At 46.2% G+C, this 20,544-nt stretch overlaps 2 protein-coding genes across 2 annotated transcripts; both read right to left on the bottom strand.

Annotated features, from left to right (window-relative positions):
* Positions 1-952: 952 nt before the first annotated feature.
* On the bottom strand, positions 953-10,692 carry XB22065617.S (oocyte zinc finger protein XlCOF28-like S homeolog). The gene is made up of 4 exons (XM_018224075.2): positions 10,432-10,692; positions 9,042-9,168; positions 7,809-8,069; positions 953-3,124 (listed from the first exon to the last, which is right to left on the bottom strand). The coding sequence occupies exons 1-4, from the start codon at positions 10,453-10,455 to the stop codon at positions 1,377-1,379; spliced, it is 2,160 nt and encodes a 719-aa protein (XP_018079564.1). The 5' UTR covers positions 10,456-10,692; the 3' UTR covers positions 953-1,376.
* Positions 10,693-14,472: 3,780 nt separating this feature from the next.
* On the bottom strand, positions 14,473-19,861 carry LOC108695523 (zinc finger protein 2). The gene is made up of 4 exons (XM_041567283.1): positions 19,707-19,861; positions 17,489-17,566; positions 17,198-17,324; positions 14,473-17,047 (listed from the first exon to the last, which is right to left on the bottom strand). Exons 2-4 carry the CDS (start codon positions 17,501-17,503, stop codon positions 15,387-15,389), a joined length of 1,803 nt encoding a protein of 600 aa, XP_041423217.1. The 5' UTR covers positions 17,504-17,566; positions 19,707-19,861; the 3' UTR covers positions 14,473-15,386.
* Positions 19,862-20,544: the final 683 nt, after the last annotated feature.

Below are 20,544 nucleotides of genomic sequence, written 5' to 3'. Positions count from 1 at the left end.
GAGCAAACTGATTTTTTTATATTCAATTTTGAAATCTGACATGGGGCTAGACATATTGTCAATTTCCCAGCTGCCCCCAGTCATGTGACTTGTGCTCTGATAAACTTCAATCACTCTTTACTGCTGTACTGCAAGTTGGAGTGATATCACCCCCTCCCTTTCCCCCCCCCAGCAGCCAAACAAAAGAACAATGGGAAGGTAACCAGACAGCAGCTCCCTAACACAAGATAACAGCTGCCTGGTAGATCTAAGAACAACACTCAATAGTAAAATCCAGGTCCCACTGAGACACATTCAGTTACATTGAGAAGGAAAAACAGCAGCCTGCCAGAAAGCATTTCTCTCCTAAAGTGCAGGCACAAGTCTCATGACTGGGGGCAGCTGGGAAATTGACAAAATGTCTAGCCCCATGTCAGATTTCAAAATTGAATATAAAAAAATCTGTTTGCTCTTTTGAGAAATGGATTTCAGTGCAGAATTCTGCTGGAGCAGCACTATTAACTGATGTGTTTTGAAAAAAACATGTTTTCTGATGACAGGATCCCTTTAACTCACTAAAATGTTGCAAAGTTGCACCCTGGGTGCCAAACGAGGGCAACGTTTCTTCAGTGAGCATTTCATAGCGAAGATTCGCTAGCGTTTGTTTAGCGAAAAGTCGCTAGTGATCTTACGCTTAGGTCAATTAGAATAGGGCGGGTACATCACAAGTTGTATGGACGTCTTTATTAGAGAAGTTGGTGCAAATGCTTAAAGTGGCCCCTTTTTATTAGAAATGTCCAAGGAACCTTAATAAAGACAAAAGAGATCAAATAATGCCCTAGACGTGAGCCCACTGTAAAATGAATGTTTCATGCCCCTCAAATGTCTGGGGAAAAAATGTTAACCCAAAAAAGTTCAAGTTAGGAATTTTGCAGCCAACCCAGCTTAAAAAAAGGGAAAAGTCGCCAGAGTTTTTTCAACTTTATTGCATTTTCAGCAGACAGGATATGATGTAACTGACATCAGATTGAGGAAGACGGAACTTCATTTTATCACTTCACCTGGTCTGAAGTGGTGAAGTCAACTCTGGCGAAGGAGGTAACGTTCAGAAAAATCTGCACTTTAGTGAATTTGTGGAGCAACAACCATTGGCCTGAGCTAAAAGTCGCCTGGTGATAAATTGCGAACGAACGCTCTTTCCCTAGTGAATTGTCATCTGCGCCTGTAAGTGAATTGGTGATGTCCCTGCCGATTGGACTTCTGGTGAATTTCCACTAGCGTTGGCCACTTCTCCCTTGAGTGAATCCGTTGTTACGTGAGCAGCCAATCATGCTGAAGTGCAACTGAAGCCTTTGCCTAGAGGCCAGACTCTTCTTAGGACATAGAAGTGGACCAGTTTAGGTTCGATCACATGAATCGTTTCTCCGGTGCTTAATAAGGGCTGTCTGGTAGCGGAAAGTCTTTTCACACTCGGTGCATTTGAATGGCTTCTCTCCAGTGTGAATCCTCTGATGGACAACAAGGTTGGACTGTTGGCTAAACTGCTTCCCACATTCGGCACAGATGTACGGCCTCTCACCCGTGTGTGTTCTACGGTGGACAGTGAGCTTGGACATTCTGATGAAGCTCTTGCCGCATTCAGCACAGGTATAGGGTCTATCACCGTCGTGGATTTTCCTGTGCTCTAATAGGTGGGACCATTGGATAAATGTCTTGTCACAGACGGAGCACTTGAAAGGCCTTTCACCAGTGTGAGTCCTCTGGTGAACAACCAACTTGGACTTTTCTAGGAAGCACTTATCGCACTCAGTACATTTATGCTGCTTCTCTGGGGGCAAGAATACTCCAAGATACTCGCTCAGAGGAGACCAAGGAATGTAGTTCTTCTCATAATCATCAATGGCCTCTGGGCTTTCCACCGAGTTTGTTGCCTCCGGTAACTCAGGCACCTTCTCCAACCCAGCACTTTCATTCAACTGGTCCATTTTAGGGGCTGATTCTTGTTCGAAGGTCTTCTCGCAGTTAGGAGAGTCTTGCTGTGGCTTGCTCTCATGGGTTTTTTGGTGCAGTTTCAGGTTTGATCGCTGGCTGTAAGCCTTATCACACATAGAACATTTGTAGGGTTTCTCCCCAGTGTGGGTTCTCTCGTGGACAACAAACGCATAATGATAGCTGAAACTCTTCTCACAATGACTGCATTGGAATGGCCTCTCCCCGGTGTGAGTCCTCTGGTGAACCACGAGGTTGGACTGTTGGCTGAAGCTTTTGTCGCACTCACTGCACTTGTAAGGCTTCTCTCCTGTGTGGATTCTGAGGTGGACCATGAGCTTAGACATCTTGATGAAGCTCTTGTCACACTCGGTGCACTGAAAGGGCCTGTCCCCTGTGTGGGTTCTCTGATGCTCCACCAGGTTTGAAGGGTAGTGAAAGGTTTTATCGCACAGATTGCACTTGTGTGGTTTTGCTCCCGTGTGAATCCTGAGGTGCTCGGTCAGGTTACACCTTTTGGTGAAGCTTTTTTTGCACTCGGTGCAGGTGAATGGTTTCTCCCCCGTGTGAGTCCTTATATGCTCGATCAGCTTTGAATGCTGGTTGTATCCCTTCTCGCAAAATGTACACATATACGGCCGCTCTTCTATGTGGCACTTTTTATGCACAATCAGCTGCGATCTTTTCATGAAGCTTTTCTCACACTCGGTGCACTTGAAGATCTTCTCCCCGGTGTGCGTTCTCTGGTGCAAGGAAAGCACAGACTGGTTGCTGAATGTTTTTTCACATTCTGTGCACTCGTACAACCTTGTTTCAAGCCCTTTAGGTTCATGGGGAGTTGCATTGGCCTGATGGGTTGGTATTTGGCTTTTATTTTGCTTGTGGATCTTCTCTCGGTCGTGGATCCTCCAATGAGCCAAGAGGTGCGACCAACTGCCAAAGACTTTCTTGCACTCAAAACACTTGTGGAGGTTTTTATTGGATGGCCGCTTTTTTTGCTCCGGCGGGGCTGGCTCGTTATTTACAAGACAAGCAGAATAGCTGTTGGGAATCTTCTCAGTTGTTTGGGTGCAACTGTCTGTTCCAGCACAAGGCTCCCTCAGAATGACTTGATCCTGCTCCGATCCATCTTCAGGGGTGTAAGGGCTAAACTCATCTGGAACGGCACAACAAGAACATGGAATGATTTGTCTCTGAATACTCTGATTATTGCTTGTATGTGTACAAGTGTACTGTGAGAATGCTATTTGCTATTGTTGTCATTAGGAAATATCTTTGCATGGGAAACAAATATGGCAGCTCCCACTCATACCTAGCAATATGAATAAGAATGGCACAAACGGCTGCTCTCTAAACTAAGGTCTATTGGGTTTAATTAATTCCATCCAGGATGTGGCACTTGCAACAGGATCTTGACTAACTGGCAATCTGGGCAGCTAAGTGGCAAATGAGATTCAATGTTGATAAATGTAAAGTCCTGCACCTGGGATGTAACAATATCCACTTATACCCTTAATGGGACTGCACTAGGCAAATCCATAATGGAGACGGAGCTTGGAGTCCTTGTAGATAATAAACTTGTCTGTAGCAAGTAATGCCAGTCAGCAGCATCAAGGGCAAATAAGGTCTTGACTTGTATTAAATGGGGCAGAGAGTCACGGGAGGAGGGGGTCCCACTGTATAGAGCACTGGTAAGGCCCCATCTAGAATATGCCCTACAGTTTTGGTCTCCATCACTCAAACAGGACATTATTGTATTAGAGAGGGGACAGAGAAGGGCAACTAAGCTGGTAAAGGGAAAATCTTAGCTATGAGGAAAGACTGGCCAAATTGGGGATGTTCAGGCTGGAGAAGAGGCGCTTAAGGGGTGATATGATAACTATGTATAAATATATAAGGGGATCATATAATAATCTCTCTAATGATTTATTTACCAGTAGGTCTTTCCATCTGACACAAGGTCACCCATTCCGATTAGAAGAAAAGAGGTTCCAGCTAAATATTGGGAAGGGGTTTGTTACAGTGAGAGCTGTGAAGATGTGGAATTGTCTCCCTGAATCAGGGGTACAGGCTGATACATTAGATAGGTACAAGGAAGGGTCGGAAGCTTTATTCACCAGTAGCTCCTCCCAGCAGACAGGAGGGAGCCAATGAGATTAGAGGAGGGAAAGGGGTGTTACAGGGAGAGCTGGGAAGTGAATCAGGGGTACAGGCTGATACATTAAATAGGTACAAGGAAGGGTCGGATTCTTTATTCACCAGTAGCTCCTCCCAGCAGACAGGAGGGAGCCAATGAGATTAGAGGAGGGAAAGGGGTGTTACAGGGAGAGCTGGGAAGTGAATCAGGGGTACAGGCTGATACATTAGATAGGTACAAGGAAGGGTCGGATGCTTTATTCACCTGTAGCTCCTCCCAGCAGACAGGAGGGAGCCAATAAGATTAGAGGAGGGAAAGGGGTGTTACAGGGAGAGCTGGGAAGTGAATCATGGGTACAGGCTGATATATTAGATATGTACAAGGAAGGGTCGGATGCTTTATTCACCAGTAGCTCCTCCCAGCAGACAGGAGGGAGCCAATGAGATTAGAGGAGGGAAAGGGGTGTTACAGGGAGAGCTGGGAAGTGAATCAGTGGTACAGGCTGATACATTAGATATGTACAAGGAAGGGTCGGATGCTTTATTCACCAGTAGCTCCTCCCAGCAGACAGGAGGGAGCCAATGAGATTAGAGGAGGGAAAGGGGTGTTACAGGGAGAGCTGGGAAGTGAATCAGTGGTACAGGCTGATACATTAGATAGGTACAAGGAAGGGTCGGATGCTTTATTCACCAGTAGCTCCTCCCAGCAGACAGGAGGGAGCCAATGAGATTAGAGGAGGGAAAGGGGTGTTACAGGGAGAGCTGGGAAGTGAATCAGGGGTACAGGCTGATACATTAGATAGGTACAAGGAAGGGTCGGATGCTTTATTCACCAGTAGCTCCTCCCAGCAGACAGGAGGGAGCCAATGAGATTAGAGGAGGGAAAGGGGTGTTACAGGGAGAGCTGGGAAGTGAATCAGGGGTACAGGCTGATACATTAGATAGGTATAAGGAAGGGTCGGATGCTTTATTCACCAGTAGATCCTCCCAGCAGACAGGAGGGAGCCAATGAGATTAGAGGAGGGAAAGGGGTGTTACAGGGAGAGCTGGGAAGTGAATCAGGGGTACAGGCTGATACATTAGATAGGTATAAGAAGGGGTTGGATGGTGTTTAGCAAGTGAGGGAATACAGGGATATGGGAGAGAGCTCATAGTACAAGTTGATCCAGGGACTGGTCCCATTTTGGAGTCAGGAAGGAATTTTCCCCCTCTGAGACAAATTGGAGAGACTTCAGATGGGTTTTTGCCTTCTTCTGGATTAACTGGCAGTTAGGCAGGTTATATATAGACTTAATGTTGAACTTGATGGACGTGTGTCTTTTTTCAATCTAACTTACTATGTTACTATATATGGCTATATATGGATACAACATGGCAGACCCCATCCATTGGGATCTACCTGTAGGTTATGTTGAACAGGGACCTTTATTAAGTTGTGTATTTGTGTTTAGCAATGTGAGTGAGAGTTGCCCTTTGACTCTACCACCAATAAAGGCTTTTTCTGCAACATTGCTCCCAGCCATTATAGTAGAAAGTGTCATTCCCAGGTAATTTAGTGCAGTATCTATTTAATTGTTGTACATGTCATTATATATATAGTAGAACCCCCATTTTACGTTTTTCAGGAGACCATTAAAAAACAGTGTTAAATCCAGGAAAATGTAAAATAGGGGAAATGTATTATGTATAATATATAGGTGGGACCACAAAACAACAATGAGGGAAAATTTAAAATCAGGAGATGTAAAATGGGGGTTGTACTGTATTTACATATGGGTAAGATGAATAGACCCCGGGCAGAGGACACACAGTAGTTGTTGACTAAATCCTAATGTCTGTTGCCTTCCCCATTCATAGGATTCTCCCACCAATAGAAACTCCCAAGGATCTACAAATAGACTCCAGCTTGTGCCATTATCCTGGGTCCGTATAATCCTTTCAACTGGCCCAGGAGAAACCTAGTCCAATATGGACATTCCATTGGTCCAGTCTAGAACTCGGCCCCCAAAGTGCCTTATGAAGGGCCCCTCAGCTGTGTAACTAGATGTTACTGGGCCCCACAGCAAATTCTGTTTAGGGCCCCAAAAAATTCATAATTAACCTATTCTACCAATATATATTGAACTTGCTCATTAATTAGGGCCTGCCTGGGTCTTTAACACTCCTCGGCCCCCCAGCAACCGTAGGGTCTACTTCCTTTGTAGTTATGACCCTGGGGCCCCTGCACTAAAGCATCAGAGCAGATTGCTCAGTATAGAAAATCTGGTTGGCCAAGGGCCCATATGTGCACATGTCTGGAGTTAATGGCCAAGTTGGGGGTCATTGCCTAAACTGCATTAATATTAGTAGCAGGGCCGGAACTAGGGGTGGGCAGACGAGGCATGTGCCTAGGGTGCAATGGTGAGGGGGTGTCAGGTAAGTTCCTCCTCCCTGTGACTCAGGATTGGCTTCATATAGAAGGTTCCGCTCACACACCCAAGCCTACAAATCGATGCCTGGTGCTCGGTGATGGAGGGATCGTCACCCTCCAACAGATTCCTGTTCTATTACTGACAGTGAGAGGCGAGTTGCGTGTGATTGGGAGGGGGAGTTGATAGATGGGGGGGGAATTGCTGATGGGGAGGGATGATGAGTGGGGTCTGTTCAGCTTCAGCCTAATCATCAGCTCTGTATGTTCTCTCTTGCTAATGAGGCATCCAGCCCTTTCTTGAACCTCTCTAATGTATCTGTAGAACCCCCTTGAGAGAGAGAATTCCACAACTTAAAGCAGAGCTAAAGCCTAACTAAAGAAGTAGGTAGAAATGTTGTACATGATGTTTTGTGCTTCTGTACCAGCCCAAGGCAACCACAGCCCTTTAGCAGTAAAGATCTAAAGATGCCCCAGTAGCTCCCCATCTTCTTTTCTGCTGATTCACTGATTCACATGCTCTGTGCTGCTGTCACTTACTGAGCTTAGGGACCCACTCACAATATACAGTACACATAGAATAGAAATGTCACAATATAAGGCTGATTAGTAATTAATACACATAATTACTACATGGCAGCACAGAAACCAGTGCAATTAGCATCAGAATTGAATAATCAGCAAACCTGTAGCATCAGCTTATATTACAGCCAGGGAAGCTCATTTTCTGCTGGATAATTAGTGACGAGCCCTAAGCTTAGCTTCTCAACAGCCAATCAGAGCCCACTGAGCATGTGAGTGTCACAGACACTTTCCAAGATGGTGACCCCCTGTGACAAGTTTGAAGTCCTGGATCATTGCTGCTATTGACAAGCTCAAACTTTAGCCTCGTGCAATAAGTTCAGTGACCCAGCAGCGCATTAAACACACCCCACTCACTAATGTCCACGTGAACTGACCAATCATTTGCATCCGTGTTGGACTGGGATACCAGGGGCCACCAGAAAACCTTAGAGTGAGGGCCCACCTTCCAAACTATTATTCCTCCTCTCCTCACTCAACCTCTTTATTCTCTTAGTCTTTTATATCTACTTTCTATATTCTTCCATTATTAAGGATTCTTCCCATAAAGAAAAAGGAAATGACCATGAAATATGCTAAATGGTTAGAAGCAAAAGGGCCAACTGACACCTGGGCCCACCGGGAGTTTTCCTGGTTACCGGTGGGCCAGTCCGACACTGATTAGGTGTCCCAATAAAGCGCCTCCGCTCATGTACATCCAGTTATAGTGTCTCACCTAAATACTTGCCAGTGCTCAGAATAAAGGAGGAGCCATGGGCAGGAACAGCCTGGAGCACATCATGGGGCACATCATGGGGCACATCATGGGGCACATCATGGGGCACATCATGGGGCACATCATGGGGCACATCGTGGAGCACATCATGGGGCACATCGTGGAGCACATGGTGGGGCACATGGTGGGGCACATGGTGGGGCACATGGTGGGGCACATCGTGGAGCACATGGTGGGGCACAGCAGGGCGGTACTGGTGTCCTTCATAGGGAGAAATACATCCTGGTTAGATAGGCAGGACTTCATAGGATAACAATACATCCATCAACCCAACCTTCCCACTTCTTAACCAGAGTGTGTAATGAGAGGAGTTTTATCAATGATGACTCCTGGTATGAAACAAAATATAAGACTTTGATAGAAATATCTATACCAAATATGGTATAGAGGTTTTATAACCTATAATCCTGTATGAGGAAACTTTATGCCAGGGCAAATATTGAACTCATTTAGTCAATAAGCCAATATGTTTCTGACTTCTGAAAGAACTCATAGAAGCCTCCTTCATTATAGCTGGGGCACAATATGTCCTCAAATACTAATAGACAAGAAGATCTCTGCTTGTTGGAAGTCTGGCCAGATCCTGATGATGAACACACGGGAAACAAGATCTGTTATTGACCCAAGTGGTTTAATGTTTTGGAGCAAATAAACCTTGGAGTCTCTATTGTGTTGGCTGAAATGTCTCCTGTGGAGTAGTTTGCATACTGATGCCTTCCTAACTGAAAATCGTACGATGCAGAGATATTATCAGCAGCCGTCAGAAATCTCTTAACCTGTCTGATCAACCAAAATGACCGATCTCCAGGGGACAAAAAATGTCGGGACTCTCCACACACGGTCCGAAAATCGTACGAATCGAGGATTTGTACGATCGGATCTTTGCGTCTATGGCCAGTGTGGTTTGTGAATTATTTCCAGAGAGACTTGTAGAACCTCAAGTAAAACAGAGTGAAAAATTAACCCTTTAACTCTACATAAATCTTCAGCTTTCTTGTCTGTCTGGCAGAGAGATGGAAGGGTTTTATGGGTTTCTAGACGGACAGACAGACAGAGAGTTCACTTCATTCCAAGCAGGTCTCAGTCTTTCTGCTCAGCCGGGAGCTGGTACATTACACATGGCAGAACCGACCCAGTAATATAAGAGCTGCACAATGGGATTCATGGACCTACCCAGTGACAACACCAACTCCAGGTTCTCCAGCATCACCTCCTTGTACAGGTCCTGCTGCTGGTCAGACAGAAAGCACCACTCAACTTCTGAGAAATACACGGCCACCTCGTCGAAGGACACAGGGACCTGGAATGGGCAGGGAGAAGATAAGGCGGCAGTTGAGAAGGACACGTCTAAATCCACTTGACCATGGTATCGGATCCACAGGAATTCTGCATTGTGATCATCAGATGGACAGGACATCACCCACCTACAGCCTATGACTAAAGGTGGCCATACATGGGCCGATGTCAGCAGCTTATTGGCCCGTGTATGGGGCCCCCCTACGGGCTTCACCGATCAAGATCTGGCCGAATTCAGCCAGATCTCGATCGGATGGGACAAAAAATCCCGTTGGATCGCGGCCGCATCTATTCGTTGATGCGGTCCCGCGAACCGACCGCCCGTTAGGCATCGTTAGGATCAATCGTTGGGCCCTCAAGGTGGGCATATCGGAGGGAGATCCGCTCGTTTGGCGACATCGCCAAACGAGTGGATCTCTCCATGTATGGCCACCTTAAGGACCGGATGAGTCTGAAACGTGTCAGGTGATGTCTATATATATATGTGTCCTTATATATTCTTTAATAGCCACAAATAAAACAGATTTTTCCATTTTTATGGAGCTACAGTCCATTTTCCATTTTTTTGTCTTGTTGATACTGATGGGACCGGCACTCGTATACACAGAACCACCAATATCGATACAATAAGAGGATTGAACTTATTGCGGCACGACGGTCTAGAGCCCCAAATGTGCCATTGCCCGGCTACAGATTTAGAAGCCCACCCTGAGCCCCGCTGATGGGTGTCTAACATGGAATGGCAGGAGAAAGAGTCATGTCCATTATATAACATATGTACTGGCCGGGGGTCGGATATACAATATGCCTCTCATTTCTATCTACAACAGTCCAACTTCTGTGGTACCGAGGGCTGACATTTTTCTGGCCAACATAGTGGAGGGCTGATAATGGAAACCAGTGTTAACCACTCCTGGTTTTTAAACCACACCCATGTTACCACAAGACCATGCCCACATCAATTGTGGTAACACACCCAAAAAACCAAATGGTTGGTGCTCACTGCAAAAAAAAGTTGTCATATTAAGACATACCCTGAAATCCATACGTCTCCTCTTCCCCTTGGATAACACAACACCCCCAGCACATGATTAAACACCTTAGGGACCCCTAACAATAATTTATTTTCAAATACTACCGCCCTGATCTACAAGCAACTCCCAGCACTCCCAGCACCCTCAGTTTACTATGCCAAGACTTCCAAGCCCTGCACATGAGATCTGCCCACTGAGCTACAGACGCACCCAGCACTGCAAGGGTTACTCACCAGTCCAAAAGCAGCTTCACACATGATTAACCCCTTGTGATACCTCTCCAGTGCTGGGGAGATCTTATTGGCTCTGGGGCCCCGTGGGAATATCAGAATTGTGCTGCAGGGAATAATCAGGCAGAAGGGAGTCTGATGGAGTGACGGTTCGGGGAGAGCTCAGGAGCCAACACTCCGTACTGCTGCATTCTGCACTTCTGGGCTGTCGAATCCAAGCAGCACAGCCTGTCACATGACCCATCACTTCCTGCTCACAGCACCAACAAAACTACAACACCCAGAAGCCATCTCTCTTAAAGCCACAGAGATGGAGCTCATTGTGTTATGGCTTGTGGTTGTTTAAAAGGCTCAGGGCTACATAACAAATCCACAGAGATTTTCCTTCAGTGGTTTACAGATTTATTTTAATATATTTATTATCATTGGCTCATCAGTCCCACTGTAGGTTTTGTTCTTTTTATAAAATTATATGAAATACAGCTGGGAGTTGTGCCTGTATTCCGGTTAACTGATAAATCATCAGGGCTGGAAAGGGAAGTCTGTTTGCAAGTGTCTGCATTCAGATATTAGTTTGGCAGGGCATGCTGGGAGCTGTAGTTCCTAAAGGAAGAGGAGCACTTGTAGGTGTGAGAAATTCTATGTAGGCTGCTTTTAAATCCAGATCCTTTTTGTTTTTTCTCCTACTCGTCCCTTTAAGGAGACATAATTGCCCTCCCCCCAATCATGTAGGCAATAATGAATAATATATGGTGCTGGTTTCACTCTGGGCTAAAATGATCATTATCTTTAAAAATGTCCCCTATAGGGCAGAGACAGACGAGAAGATTCGGGGAGATTAGTCACCCGGCGACAAAACGCCTCTTCTTTGTGCGACTAATCTCCCGTGAACTGCCTCCCCCACTGGTTAGAATCTAAATCACCGGCGGGATGACACTCGGAGCACTTCGTTTCCTGTTGAGGCAACTTCGGGCGACTTCAGAAATTGAATCGCTCCGAGTGCCATCCCGCCGGGGATTTAGATTCTAGCCAGCAGGGAGGCAGTTCAGAGAAATTAGTTGCACGAAGAAGAGGCGTTTGTGACTAACTTCCCTGAATCTTCTCGTCTGTCTCTGTCCTTATTGGAATCTCTATAGATCTGCTTTGGTCTTGTCCCTGTTTCAAATGAGGGGTGGGCGTGTCCCTGCCAGAAGCACAGTAGGAGGGGACAGCCAATCACAGCCCTGCAGTCACACAAGCACAGACAGGCTTCAGTTCCCTATCAGGTCCTGCTAGCTGCTGATTGGTTCCTGTCCTACAGTGCAGTGAGCTGAGTGCACAGCCTGGGAATTCAGGGAGCAGCAAGTGGAAGAGAAGAGAGGGAATAGTAGGGTTTTTGCAGCCCAAAATTTAACTTTTTAAGCACATTCCTTCTTAATTTGGAGGAGAATACTGCACTGGCACATTCTTGTGTTTTTATAAGGGGATACTAACAATTCTATAAATCCTTTGCATGGACCTTTTTCTATGGTTTACACAATTTTTTTCACTAGTGTGATCCCCCCACTCCAGATATTCCCATTCCATGAAGCAGCTGCATATGTAATTTGTATAAATATTAATGTGCAGAACTGTTTCCAATCTGTCGTCCTCCAGCTGCACTTAACCAGCATAAATGTAATCAGAGGGATACAGTTTAATTTCAGCTGGAGGGACACAGATATTTCACTGCTCGGGTACAGCCGGTGCTGAACTGAAAGACGGTGCTGGAGCCACAGGGAGGCTTTGCTGGGGAAACTGCCTCATCCCTACAGACCTCAATGAGGAAGAACAGGAGCTCAATGTGTATTGGCATCTCCCAGAAGCAACAAGGATACTGCACTCACCTAATTACCCTCTTTCTATAATTAAATGGTTTTCTATCACATCAGAAGTTTTATTTTATTGATATAAGTAGTAACAGTTTTGATACCCCTGCCCCAGCTAAGCCTGATTATTGTTCTAAGTAGGATTATTGTTATTATTCTAAAATGAAACCTTTCATGGAACTCCCCATAACTCTGGGCTCCAAATGAGAAGTGGGCGTGCCTAATGACGCAAAGGGAGATATGTGTAGCCAATCACAGCTCTGTCTATGCCGTAGTTTAGTAATGTGTGGGGTCAATCAAAACTCGACCCTAACCCGGCGCTCTCCCCTCTTTATATACCTGCGCCCACCCAGATGTGACATCATGAAAGGGGTGGGGCCCGTGAGTATATAAAAAAAGCACGTGCAGAGGTGGAAGTGGGGTAGAAGAAGGCTGCGGGCAGGGAGTTTGGAGGCTAAAGTTAAGTCCAAACCCGCCCAAGGACGTACAGTACTGCGGAAGTTTCAGAAGAGCTAAAGGAGAACAACAGCCAAATAATAAATATGGATCGAAATTAAAGACTAAAGGTCCCAATACACAGGCCGATAAAAGCTGCCGACAGATCTTAGCGTATTGGCCCATGTGTGGGGCCATCCGACGGGCTTCCCTGATCGATATCTTTGCGAAAGTCGGCCATATCTCAATCGGGCAGGTTAAAAAAATCCCGTCGGATCGCGGCCGCATCTGTGCGTTTATGCGGTCCCGCGATCCAACCACCGTTTCAGATGCATTATAGTCCAATTGTTGGGCCCCAGGGCCCATGATCAGCTCGATATCGGCCACTTCAATGTGGGAATATCAGGGAGAGATCCACTCGTTTGGCGACACCTTAACTTAGCTCGTATCATGAATTATGAGCGGGCTCCTAAGCGCAGCTCACAGTCTTTACTGTGAATCAGCTGAAAAGATGGGGAGCTACTGGGGCATCTTTGGAGACACAGATTTTTTTCTGTTACAGGGCTGTGATCATCCTGGGCTGGTACAGAAGCCGAAAGCATAAGGTGTAGCATTTCTCGCCTACTTCCTTGTCAAGCTTTAGTTCCCTTGAAAAAAAAAGGAATAGCCATAATTTATGGTTCAGCTCATTCATTAGAGAGGGCTGCAAACCACATTTCTGCAGCTGCACCACCATGATTCCCCAGCATTATTTGCTTTCTATCCCATCATGCTATGGGGTTAGCTTGGATCATACAGCTTGAGTAAGAGTTATTAACATTCTACTTTAAAGGGATACTGTCATGGAAAAAAATATTTTTCAAAATCAGTTAATAGTGCTGCTCCAGCAGAATTCTGCACTGAAATCTGTTTTTCAAAAGAGCAAACTGATTTTTTTTCATATTTAATTTTGAAATCTGACATATATTTTCAGTTTCCCAGGTGCCCCCATTTATGTGACCGCTGTACTGCAAGTTGGAGTGAACCCCCCTCTCTTCCCCCCCAGCAGCCAAACAAAAGAACAATGGGAAGGTAACCAGATAGCAGCTCCCTAACACAAGATAACAGCTGCCTGGTAGATCTAAGAACAGCACTCAATAGTAAAATCCAGGTCCCACTGAGACACATTCAGTCACATTGAGTAGGAGAAACAACAGCCTGCCAGAAAGCAGTTCCATCCTAAAGTGCTGGCTCTTTCTGAAATCACATGACCAGGCAAAATGACCTGGGATGGAGCCTACACACCAAAATAACAACTTGAAAAAAAATACACTTGCTGGGTTAGGAATTACATTTTACATGGTAGAGTGTATTATTTGCAGGGTAATTTAGAAAGAAAAGCTACACTATAAAAATCATGACAGGATCCCTTTAAGTTTCATATATAGGAATTTACTTAAAAATGGCATTTTCCCAAGCGAGAAGGTTTCTTAGGAGCCACTTTCTCCCCATGTGTAGGACATAGAGAGTGCCATGCGGTGCTATCCCAGAGTGCACTAGGGAAAGGGCTCCCAGACCAACAATCAGTTATAAGTGAGTCTGCTGAATCCCGACTGTCGGATATGAATGATTTAGTGAATTGCCCTACTTCTGTACATTGGGGTCACCTAGAGAGCAATGGGGGTCAGTGAGACAGTTTAATGGAGGGTTTATATCGCCTTTATAATTCTCTCTCAATGTCTTACATGCATTATTTTGAATACACAGAGTCTATGAGCCAATAGAATTGCAAGCATTTTATTGGTCGGTGCACAGAGCTTGTTATGTATAAAACAAGGAACATCTGACAACAGGACATATATGACTAATTACAGAACTGAGTGGCCAGAGCAATGCAAATGCCCAGCTGGGGGGAGTTACTAAGCTAGAGAGCTGCCTGGGGTGTTCCTCTAGTAGAATATCTTACACCCCTACTGACCATTAAGGTATTTGGCTAATGTCATAGCTCCCCCCATAGCATTCCCTTGTCTCTAAATGAAGCCTATATTCCTGGTCTGCATTGCTAACCGAAGTGTCTAGAATTCAACTAAAGTGTAATTTCCCCGTGTCGAGTCACATGCAGAATCCACGATTCCGATTCTTCTGGAGGCCATGCCTATATAGGAAACCTTCATCACACTCAGGACATTTGAATGGTTTCTCCCCGGTGTGAAGTCTCTCTTGGACAAGAAGCCACATTTGCTTTCCCCCCATGTTGCTCCGTAGATGAACCTCAATCTCATGCTTTTTGCTCAAGCCTGTGCCGCAATATGCACATTTGTGCCACGATTTGGAATGCTTTTTTTTGCGCTTTCTCTACTTATTCAGATCACGTTTATATTGTTAGATCTTTGTATTTCTTCCTCGGGTTCGGGCGGGCAGCGTCCATTTTATAGTACAGGGATTCTCAGCTGGAGTCGGAGGAGACGGGGAAGGTTTGTGGACAATAGTTTGAGAGGCATGGAAACTAAATGGTGGTAGCATGTCATTGTGTGCCGAGGTTCCAAGTGCTTTACTTTCATGATGAAACAGAGCTCTTTGTAACTTACCTTGGTTGTTTCTGTATAAATACTTTTCTGAACTCCAGTGTTAAGGGGCAGATTTAGTGCCTTTCCACAGTGCCCACATTAATCACACATTGTCCCACCTCTGCCAGCCTCAGCAGTGCATTTCGATGCCCTTGTAGAGGTCTGCCCACATTCTGGACACAATTTCGTCCCGTGTTTTTTCAGTTGTTGAGAAGGAAGTCTTCTTAGTGATTGGCTGTTGTTTATTATTTGCCAGTCCCTGTAAGGCACGATTAGAGGGTGAAGGAAGCTCTCCATGAGATGTCAAAGTGGACTTGGAAAAGCTTTGTTTTGGAGCACAGGGAGGATTTCTCTGGTGCCTGAGCAGGGCCGTCCTGTATCGATAATCTTTGCCGCATTTATGACACTGATAAGGCTTCTCATCAGAGTGAATCCGTTGGTGGATGACAAGATTGAATCTCTGGCTGAACTTTTTGCCACACTCATTGCACGTGTATGGTTTCTCTCCTGTGTGGGTTCTCTGATGGATGAGGAGTGTGGACCTTCTACAGAAGCTCTTATTGCAAACTGTGCACATGTTCTGTGTGTCCACATGGGATTTCTGGTGCTCCTTCAGTTGTTTCCAATGGACAAAATGTTTGTTGCAGTGGCCGCATCTAAACTGCTTCTCTATTGGGTGGTGATCTTTTGTAGGAATTATTGACGTACCATTGATGTGATTTTTATGCCTGCTAATGTTTTGCAGTGGAGGAGCCAACCCTCCAATGGACCTATTTTTTGATACTAAAGTAAATGGTGTTGCAATTATGGGTTTGGGGGAAACAAACAACAGAGAAGACGAGGAAAGGGGTTCGGATGTTAACGGAGGCTGAATAGTGGTTGGCTGGGTAACTTTGAGTGGCAGGGCATTCTTGAGCAACAACGTTTGAAAGTTTTTTGCCTTTTGCAGGGGGTATGTTGTAGGGATGGTTCCAACACACTTTGCCTTCTCGTGCTTAAGAAGGGTAGTCTGATAACGAAAGCTTTTATTGCACTTGGGGCAATTGTACGGCCTTTCCCCTGTGTGGATCCTCTGGTGAATAACAACATTGAATCTCTGGCTAAACCTTTTACCGCAATCGGGACAAGCGTAGGGCCTTTCTCCAGTGTGGATCCTCTGATGGACCTTAAGTATGGAGAGCCTATGAAAGCTCTTCCCGCATTCAGAGCATATAAATGCCTTGCGTTCCCGGTGGCTCCTTTCATGCTCCATAAGGATACTCAAGTCTGAGAACTGTTTGGTACAGTAGAGGCAACGCAACCAATTCTCTTCTGCTGCACATGCAGAGACACCCACTAAACTGGAGTGAGACTCATACATTTCTCTACTTGGCACTGCCGTCAAACATGATGCCCCTAAATAATTCCATGGAGAATTGTTGTATGAACTTGCAGCCTGGGCAGTGTGTCTGATCATGTGTGCATCAAACAGTGACTGGCTGGAGAAGATCTCCTTGCAATCAATACACTGGTACAGTATGTCTATCGTGCATTTATGTATATCCTGCAATAAGGTATGCTCTAAATTGTCTTTGTGGCCAGTAACTTGGTCTGGATGTGACAAGCCTTCCCTCTCTTGGAATCTATGGTTTAGGTTTCCAAGCATATGTGTGTTTTTGCCCTGATCGTGTTTTAGCTTTGCAGTCTCACTGTGATTAGTTCTCACTGGTGCTCCCTTGTCATTGCTCCATTGTGGCATCAATGCATAGCCTGCTGGATTTTGCTTTCCGTCTCCTCTCACAAGGTTGTCTTCTGGAAAACACAAAGAAATGAAATGTTTCAGGATGGGGTCAATACAAAATGTTGATGGTAACAAAAGTGGCAGACTGTTCCCCACCATCTTGACTGTATTATTCTCAGTCCACATGTTGACCAGAGATGTCACAAGCAGCAGCACCCTACCTAGTGACCACAGGGTCTTCATGATGTCCTGCATGACTTCATTGTAAAGCTCTTTCTGCCAGACCTCTAAGTGTTTCCATTCTTCTTCTGAGAAGTACACGGCCACCTCATCAAAGCTCACGTGGACCTGAAACCAAAGCATAGTGCATTTTGGTGCCTATAGGTACCTATAGGTATATATCTTCCTGACTAGGAACTGGGGCATCTGTCAAGTGCTGGAAAGGTTATGGAGACCCAAAGTTGGAGATTGCACATATACACAGCACATGCTACTATAGAGATATCACGTACCTTCCTATGGTCCATTATCAAGAACCTTCTAGTTGTGTTGTTCCTCTACCCCACACAGTCTCAGTGCCGGCAAACTGTCTGAAGACAACAGAGGTGAAATAAAGCAAAAGACAAATGACAGTGAGTGTGTGTGGTGGGAAACAGATCTCATGGTGGATCAACATTCATTATGTACAAGAGGGTGATCGTTACAAGATGCTCCTCCCTAACATAACATCATCTTAGGTCTCCTCCTGCTACACAACAAAGCCTCATATATAAACATCACAATGGGTTGTATCTTTCTTAGCACACACTCTGCTCTGCCCTCCCTAACACCCTCCTGCATTGTAACAACATTGTCAACAACAAACAGTGTTCCTCCCAACCTGAATACAACTGCAGTCTCTCCTAACAGCACATTGTACTCCATCCTCTCTGCCCTGTGCATTAGTGATGTGAGGGTCATGAAAAACTCGTCCCACACCCGACTCTAAACCACAAAATACTGTCATTGCTGGTCCTGAACCCACAACTTCCCACTCTGTATTTTACTTCTGCATGAGCCTCCGGTTCCAAGACAGGGAATATTAAGGAGCAGAGGGGAGTGCACTTCTATTGTATGACCCACACCCAGTGACCTGCAGGTAAACCAGTGGGTGCCATGGTTTTGGGTCAACCCGCTATCAGGTATTGCTGGGATTAGAGCCAGGGACCTTTGGGTTTCTTGCTCTATACCTTAACCATTTGGCCAGGTGAGCAGCCGGTAGGGTTACTCGCTATGTGTAACCTGGTCTCTGAACCCCAGCCCAGCTGCTGCCTGTTTGGCCTCTGCAGCCCCAACCCAGCTGCTGCCTAGTTGCAATTAGCCAATCAGGGCTGACTCTTCCCTATTTAAGGGCAGCACTTAGACCACTCCTTGCCAGAGCATTGTATGGTTTCTCCCTAGTACTGTGGCAGTGCCCCTAACTAGGTAGTTCTAGCTCTTGCCCCTTATTCCTCCTCGCCTTTGTCTGCTTTTCTTGCTTTACCTTATCTTGTACCTTCCCAGCCTTGACCTTGATCTGACCCTACCTTGTACCCCTCTCTTGCTATACTCTGCTCCAGTCCTATCTTGCTCCAGTCCTGTCTCCTCCATCCCTCCCCCCAATCTGTACCAGTGTCTCCTCCATCCCAGCCCCAATCTGTACCAGTGTCTCCTCCATCCCTCCCCCCAATCTGTACCAGTGTCTCCTCCATCCCTCCCCCAATCTGTACCAGTGTCTCCTCCATCCCTCCTCCAATCTGTACCAATGTCTCCTCCATCCCTCCCCCAATCTGTACCAGTGTCTCCTCCATCCCTCCCCCAATCTGTACCAGTGTCTCCTCCATCCCTCCCCCAATCTGTACCAATGTCTCCTCCATCCCTCCCCCCAATCTGTACCAATGTCTCCTCCATCCCTCCCCCCAATCTGTACCAGTGTCTCCTCCATCCCTCCCCCAATCTGTACCAGTGTCTCCTCCATCCCTCCTCCAATCTGTACCAATGTCTCCTCCATCCCTCCCCCAATCTGTACCAGTGTCTCCTCCATCCCTCCCCCAATCTGTACCAGTGTCTCCTCCATCCCTCCCCCAATCTGTACCAGTGTCTCCTCCATCCCTCCCCCAATCTGTACCAGTGTCTCCTCCATCCCTCCTCCAATCTGTACCAGTGTCTCCTCCATCCCTCCCCCAATCTGTACCAGTGTCTCCTCCATCCCTCCCCCAATCTGTACCAGTGTCTCCTCCATCCCTCCCCCAATCTGTACCAGTGTCTCCTCCATCCCTCCCCCAATCTGTACCAGTGTCTCTCCATCCCCCCAATCTGTACCAGTGTCTCCTCCAGCCCTCCCCCAATCTGTACCAGTGTCTCCTCCATCCCTCCCCCCAATCTGTACCAGTATCTCCCCCATCCCTCCCCCAATCTGTACCAGTGTCTCCTCCATCCCTCCCCCAATCTGTACCAGTGTCTCCTCCATCCCTCCCCCCAATCTGTACCAGTATCTCCCCCATCCCTCCCCCAATCTGTACCAGTGTCTCCTCCAGCCCTCCCCCAATCTGTACCAGTGTCTCCTCCATCCCTCCCCCAATCTGTACCAGTGTCTCCTCCATCCCTCCCATAATCTGTACCAGTGTCTCCTCCATCCCTCCCCCAATCTGTACCAGTGTCTCCTCCATCCCAGCCCCATGCAGTGCTCCCTGTAGGAAGCCACACCTTTACCTCTCTATACCTGCGACTGTCACATCCCTCCCCCAATGTGTCCCAACGTCGTTCTGCAACACTTCTCTCATAAAGGGAAAAGGCATCTCTCACAGCAGCACAGAGTGGAACCGCCTCCTCCCAGCATGCACTGCCCCAAGCGCTTCACTCGCAGCTGTTGCCTTCCTGGTTATTATGCGAGATGGGGAAAACTACAATTACCGGCATGCACTGGGCCAGCGTCTCTCATTATGTCGAGCGCCCCCTGCTGGCTGCTGTGTGTATAGCGAGTTATGTAAAACGGACTGACAGACTCACAGGCAGGAGGGAGGCGGGGAAGAGAGGGGGAGGGGAGTGGAAGGAGATTTATACAAGATCAATGACATTTCACTAATCGATTTCCTCCTGTGTCTCTTTCATTTCTCTCAACTGCAGCAGCTGCCCCAACCTTCATGTTTTCTTCCCCTTTAAATTAACTCTTAGTAGGATCTAGAGAGGGATATTGTGAGACAATTTGCAATTGGTTTTCATTTTATATTATTTGTGCTTTTTGCTGATTTAGCTTTTTATTCAGCAGCTCTTCAGTTGGGAATATCAGCCATCTGGTTGCTAGGGTCCAAATTCCCCTAGCAACCATGCACTGATTTGAATAAGAGACTGGAATATGAATAGGAGAGACCTGAATAGAAAGAGGAGGAATAAAAAGTAACAATATTCATAATTGTCCAGAGCATTTGTTTTCACACGGGGTCAGTGACCCCCCACTTGAAATCTTGAAAGAGGGAAAATAACATGTAACATACCAAAAATTACTTCATTATAGGACATTAGTTGGTCAGTATTTGTCAGGGCCGCCATT

Source organism: Xenopus laevis, chromosome 6S (assembly GCF_017654675.1).
Source record: "Xenopus laevis strain J_2021 chromosome 6S, Xenopus_laevis_v10.1, whole genome shotgun sequence".
Classification (NCBI taxonomy): domain Eukaryota; kingdom Metazoa; phylum Chordata; class Amphibia; order Anura; family Pipidae; genus Xenopus; species Xenopus laevis.
This window is presented reverse-complemented; position numbering and strand designations above follow the sequence as displayed.